The sequence below is a fragment of the Coregonus clupeaformis genome, chromosome 23 (assembly GCF_020615455.1).
Source record: "Coregonus clupeaformis isolate EN_2021a chromosome 23, ASM2061545v1, whole genome shotgun sequence".
Classification (NCBI taxonomy): Eukaryota; Metazoa; Chordata; class Actinopteri; order Salmoniformes; family Salmonidae; genus Coregonus; species Coregonus clupeaformis.
In genome coordinates this window covers 33948893-33955428 of record NC_059214.1, presented here as the reverse complement: position 1 = coordinate 33955428, position 6536 = coordinate 33948893, and the positions used below count along the sequence as shown (strand labels likewise).

At 42.8% G+C, this 6536-nt stretch overlaps 2 protein-coding genes across 2 annotated transcripts in view; both read left to right on the top strand.

Annotated features, from left to right (window-relative positions):
- Positions 1-419: 419 nt before the first annotated feature.
- Positions 420-4737, top strand: LOC121536900 (acyl-CoA-binding protein). The gene is made up of 4 exons (XM_041844536.2): positions 420-545; positions 3691-3808; positions 3918-3980; positions 4187-4737. The coding sequence occupies exons 1-4, from the start codon at positions 537-539 to the stop codon at positions 4258-4260; spliced, it is 264 nt and encodes an 87-aa protein (XP_041700470.1). The 5' UTR covers positions 420-536; the 3' UTR covers positions 4261-4737.
- A 382-nt stretch (positions 4738-5119) lies between these two features.
- Positions 5120-6536, top strand: part of tmem37 (transmembrane protein 37) — a 2145-nt gene continuing 728 nt past the window's right edge. The window contains exons 1-2 of the mRNA XM_041843558.1: positions 5120-5550; positions 6345-6536. The exon at positions 6345-6536 is cut by the window's right edge and continues 728 nt beyond it. Coding sequence (XP_041699492.1) covers positions 5530-5550; positions 6345-6536 — 213 coding nt within the window. The 5' untranslated portion in view covers positions 5120-5529. The remainder of the gene's footprint in view (positions 5551-6344) is intronic.

The window sequence follows — 6536 nt, the reverse complement described above, 5'->3', positions numbered from 1 at the left end:
CTGGAATTCCGAGTTGGATGACCGTTCAAAACGATTTTTACCAGTCGAAGCTCGTTTTTTTCCGAATTCCCAGTTGTTTTGAACGCTGCATTAGTTGAGAAACCTCCTATTTTCCTCGAAAGTACGTAATGTAATGATTCCAAACATACACGATATTACAGAGAACAAGTTAATTATCTCACGTCCCGGAAAATATTTGTACTGTTGTACTTCTTGTTGACGAAATTCATGCTAATGTTTCTCTTTTATTGCTAGCGCCAAATTGACTCCCCTTTACGCAGAATCGCCCAAAATGCACCGCGCGTCCCATTGACAACGCATGTGCAACGTACACAATGGACGATTTTATGATTCTAATGGAGTTTCCCATCTCCTCAAAAGTATCTCTGGCCCGATCGGGGATTTCTATTGGAGAAGCAGTTTCTAGACATCTTCATACTTAAACATCTTTGAGTCTACTCTCCGTTAGTTCTGGTCTGTGGACGCGAGTAGTGTTCTGGGACTGTACGAGGGGCCTTCAAAAGGAATTTTAAATCATGTCTGAAGTATGTATCGAATTTGTATTGTTTTGGTTATTATATTGTAGTTACCATAATCAATCATAACATGCATAGTTATATTATTATGTTGATTTTCAGGTTCAAGTGCATGTTCGCTAACGTGTCAAAACTGTAAGTCGCTCTGGATAAGAGCGTCTGCTAAATGACTAAAATGTAATGTGTCAAGTTGGCCTTGTCAGCTAACGCCAGGTTAAAGTTACCGTTAGCTACTGTTAACGTTATTGTGTTTAGCTATCTAACTAATTAGCTAGAACAAAGAAGTATTATTGTTTTAGCCAACCTGCTTTGAATTTAGCATAACTCATTCTAAGGAGTTGGCACTTGACTTGGCACCACTAGTTATCCCTGTCAGTCTTGTATCAAGTTTGAATTAAACTGGTCTAACTTGGTTATTGCCTTAACGGAGTCATTCCCATGCCCCCACCCAATGAAACGACCCCATTTAATTTGTTTGCCAGCTCAATATCTGATTTCATTCCCAAACCAGAGGATTGGGTTTGGCACAACTGTCATCCTGCTTTAAGGGTGTGGTGCGGCTTTCGACATAGCCCAAGGCGCTGATTGTGTGTGGACTTCAAACTGTGTGTGGACTTCAAACACTCTCCTGGGTTGTATATCATTGCTTGCGTATATATTATCCTGGGGAGAAGAAACATGTTAAAGTTATTATAGCTAACGTTGACTAGCGTTTAACTTGTTGTTTGGAGTTATAGCATGAAGGAAGAAGTGTTGGCGTTTTGCCCAATTCTTTCATCATAACAGGATCACTCTAGGGCAAGAAGCGCCCTGAACGAAGGTTTTGAGGCCAGTTTCTATGTTCTTCCATTCTGGTCTAAAGTTGCTCACAATATAATGTCATCATGACTTTGATGCGGTTTTACTGCCTGTAGGCAAATAAAATGGATCTAGATGAGATCAAGGTTCAATTTACACCAGCACTGACTCTTTCTCAATTGCTCCAGCGATTATCTAGCTCAGGGATGGGCAACTGGCGGCCCACATGAAATAAATGATCTCTGAAATTGTTCATACCCACAAAATTGCACACATTTGTTTACATCCCTGTTAGTGAGCATTTCTCCTTTGCCAAGCTAGTCCATCCACCTGACAGGTGTGGCATATCAAGAAGCTGATTAAACAGCATGATCATTACACAGGTGCACCTTCTTCTGGGGACAATAAAAGGCCACTCTAAAATGTGCAGTTTTGTCACACAACACAATGCCACAGATGTCTCAAGTTTTGAGGGAGCGTACAATTGGCATGCTCACTGCAGGAATGTCCACCAGAGCTGTTGCCAGATAATTTAATGTTCATTTCTCTACCATAAGCTGCCTCCAATGTCGTTTTAGAGAATTTGGCAGTACGTCCAACTGGCCTCACAACTTCAGACCACGTGTAACCACGCCATCCCAGGATCTCCACATCCGGCTTTTTCAGCTGTGGGATGGTCTGAGACGAGCCACTCAGACAGCTGATAAAACTGTGGGTTTGCACAAACAAATAATTTCTGCACAAACTGTCAGAAACGGTCTCAGGGAAGCTCATCTGCGTGGTCGTTGTCCTCACCAGGGTCTTGACCTGACTGCATTTCGGCGTCGTAACCGACTTCAGTGGGCAAATACTCACCTTTGATGGCCGCTGGAGAAGTGTGCTCTTCACGGTTGAAAAGTTTGCAACGTTGTGAACAGAGTGCCCAATGGTGGTGGTGGGGTTATAGTATAGGCAGGAATAAGCTACGGACAACGAACACAATTGCATTTTATCAATGGCAATTTGAATGCGCAGAGATACCATGACGAGATCCTAAGGCCCATTGTCGTGCAATTCATCTGCCGCAATCACCTCATGTTTCAGCATGATAATGCACGGCCCCATGTCGCAAGGATCTGTACACAATTCCTGGAAGCTGAAAAGGACCTAGTTCTTCCATGGCCTGCATACTCACCAGACATGTCACCCATTGAGCATGTTTGGTATGCTCTGGGTCGACGTGTACGACAGCGTGTTCCAGTTCTAGCCAATATCCAGTAACTTCACACAGCCATTGAAGAGGAGTGGGACAACAATTCCACAGTCTGATCAACTCTATGCGAAGCAGATGTGTCGCGCTGCATGAGACAAATGGTGTTCACACCAGATACTGACTGGTTTTCTGATCCACGCCCCTACCTTTTTTTAAAGGTATCTGTGACCAACTGATGCATATCTGTATTCCCAGTCATGTGAAATCCATAGATTAGGGCCTAATGAATTCATTTCAATTGACTGATTTCCTTATATGAACTGTAACTCAGTAAAATCTTTGAAATTGTTGCGTTTATATTTGTTTAGTGTAGAATACACAAGGTGCAATTTCGAAATTTGGTTGTGATAGGCAGTTTTTGTCTTATTATGATAGTCACTCAATTGGCCCATGTCAGCTACATTTTTTTAGATTGCTGAATGAGTTTAGTCGCCAGCTATCATGGTCGAATTACCGACTGCGGGCCCCCATTGATTTTGTTAGTCAGTCTCACTAAGATATCTTATTAAAAACTGCAAACCTTTCTCTCCACCCTATGGCAAATGTGTAGAATTGCAGGACATTTTTTATAAAATTGCAAAATCTTCTCTCCATCCCATGGCAAAATGTTAAGATTTGCAGCAAACATAGGGTGTGTCAATTTATGGGAAAATACACGTTTAAAAATTTCGACCAATCGAAACAGATGACTCTTGGTCGTCTTTTTTTTTGTCGGGGGACAGCCCTAATAGAATTGCACGAAATTAACTCTAAAATGTAAAACATTTCTCTCCACTAAAATGTTTTTTTGCTCGCAATGGGGGGGGGGGGGTATGGATGTGGGTATGCAGACCCGTGAGCAACTGCAGACCCTCATGATGAGTTCAGATTTTTTGTGGCCTCACCCCCAAGTTGCTTATCCCTGATCTAGCTTAACCCTTTTGAGACATAGATCTGCTCATTCTACTTACTGTAAGGTTGCTGCCATTTTCTAATGACACTGTACAGGAACCTGTCCATCATATCTAACTGATTTCACTTGGGAGCAGCAATTTTCATGTGCAGGCATTTCTATCTCTATGTTTAGCTGACTTTAACCGCATATTTTGCTTCGGCCCCACCCAGGCGGACTTTGATAAGGCTGCAGAGGAGGTGAAGCAGCTGAAGGCTAAGCCAGCAGATGGAGAGATGCTCAGGGTCTACGCTCTGTTCAAACAGGCCAAAGTGGGCGACGTCAACACCGGTAAGCCAGTCGGCATCCTTCCAGTGCTTTGTGATACCCCTCAATTCTAGAAGTCTCATTGTATTGATTATAGTCTGTTGATCGTGTGTGTTTTTCTTTGTTTCTGAAGCTCGTCCTGGGATGCTGGATTTCACTGGGAAAGCCAAGTGGGACGCCTGGGAGAAAGAGAAAGGTGTGTTTCCTGTAGTCCTTCCTCATTTAGCCTGTAGAGGGCACTGCTCTTCACCTATATTAGGGGATCAGTTTTATACAGCTGTGGATCCCCCTGCATTTACGCTGTCATAAAGTATACTGGTAGAGCCAGACAGTTCTTAAACAGTAACTCATTATTAATATGTCAACTAAATGTGTTTTCCTTTTCTTACTTGACTCCCATAGGAAAGAGCAAAGAGGATGCCAGGAAGGAGTACATTGCCTTGGTAGAGGAGCTGAAAGGGAAGTACGGAGTCTAAGAACTGACTGACTGACCAGGCCGACCGCTGGCAGTGTAGAACCATGACCTCTGTGGTCAGCCCACACCTTGTCCCTGTGAAGTGCCTTAATCCCAAGGAGTATGCCCTTTTCTGGGGCAAATACATATGTCAAATACTTTGTAATTCTAGAGGTGCACTTGGTTTAGCAGAGGTGCGTGCAGGGTGGTTGGAGTTTGCACTTTTTGGACTATTCAAATGGTTCCATTGTACTGAACTACCTAAATCAAGAGCACCTCAATTGACATATGTGTTTTACCCAGGAATGTTTGCTACTGTGTATTGCATGTGAATGCTGAATGCCTAGTGTGGACCGCCTATGGTCACACTGAGAATACAGGACCAACAAGCCACCGCTACGGACAGAGACAAACCGTCCTCCACCAGCAACTTTCTAGTGAATGTTCTCAACTGGTTGTTCAGCCCACAACCTCCATAAAGTCTAAATTTGTTTTAACATTTCTGTTGTCAAGCTTGGTTATTTTATGAGATGAGATTATATAATTTGCCTTGCATCACATACTCAGTAAACCACAATGTACACTTTGTCACTCACAACTGTGCCCCTTCACACGTTCAAAACATTTGTATATTCAGTAAATGTATAAACTCAGAAATCAAGAAGAATACTTTGCCCATTTTCCAGCTTGTTTTGTTCCACCTTGCACCATGTCCCAGGGCCAATGGTCACTGAGAAACAACACTTGGCACTTGTAGCTTATCGTTTCTTGCATAATGCATCTGGCAGTTTCACAAGATCATTATACTTTTTTGTAGTAATGGTTAGCTCTTATTAGTTCAGGAGGCATGTTGAGCTTTGCACTGCTTTCTCACTGTTTGAGACGACATTTCTCGGTAGAGAAGAGTTGTTCATGCAAGAATTGGGTAGGCCTACATGTATATTAGTAATGGTGTGGTATTGGGAAGCTAAACAATTGCAATACTTGCGCAGTATAAATCTCTGCTGTCATGGAAAAAACATTCTTCCTTCCTGTCTGCTTCTCCTGGCGATAGCAGAGTATCCCGTGACCAGACTTCTAATAACTGCGGGGGGAAAAGTCAATCAATTCTGGCTGAATAACTAGAGGGAGGGGACGGTTGAGTTTATTCCCAAAGGAGACTTGCATTGTTTTACAAATGATGTTTGTTAATCATACACAGGTCTAAACTCCCACTGAACTTTTGATATTTGAAGTGAACACATATTTTCTGCTGCCACTTCTGCCTCTCGGTCAAGTGGAGGACAACACCATGACCGCTATTCAGATAAAGGTAAATAGTCATGTTTTTTATTATAATGACTGTCGTTAGATTTGCTTGTAAATAACAGTATAAATGCTTCTAAATAAGTAGGATACATCTGTTTTTGTCAGATTGCCAATGGTATGTCCATGATGTGAATTTTTTTCAGTGATATTCAGTGTTCTGTCATTACTGATGTGGTTGCTTGTGTTAGTGCATCAGCATTGAAACAACAGACTTTCAGAGACATTCTCTCATACATTCTTTCATTTTATGATCACCTCGTTCCAACTCTCTCACATAGCCCACATAATCCTCTCAGGACCTCACTGCTCTCTGGAGTGATGTTGTTCCCAAACCTTTACTGTTTGTGTGAGGCGTGGCAGACTTATTTGATTGAATAATCAATTACTGTGCAAGCTAAAGACATGATAAGAAAAACTCAGTAGACAAATATGTCAATGAAATATAGGCAGATAGGCTATCAAGGAGCTGACGCAAATCACACTAATCCAATAGCCTGTTTTTTGTTCCCTTATATGCCTACAGTCTTAATTCACATGAATGAATGCACCCAATGTATTCTACACAGCTGGGTCTGGTATTCAAGCCCTAGTTTCTCCTTAATCTACTGATTCAAACTCTGCTGGAGAGCAACTTTACCAAGGTTACTGGGTTCAGGACTCCAGATAGATTTACTTACAGTGGAGTTTAAGGCACGTCCCTGTGGTCACATATTGCCCTCTGTCCAAGTCACACGTCTCTGCTGTACTCTGTACCTGCATAATTTTAAACTCCAAATTCACTAAATTCCCTTCCTGTAGGTCCCAGGAGGAGCACCCCGACAGAGGAAGGCCCGGCCTCTCTTCCTGGAGGTGTTGACCCGCAGCCTGATCATCCTCTGCACGGCCCTGGCCATTGTCCTCTCCTCCATAGCCGTATGCGACGGCCACTGGTTGCTGGCGGACGGCGGGAGGATGTTTGGTCTGTGGCACTTCTGCACCCTGGAGGCAGTG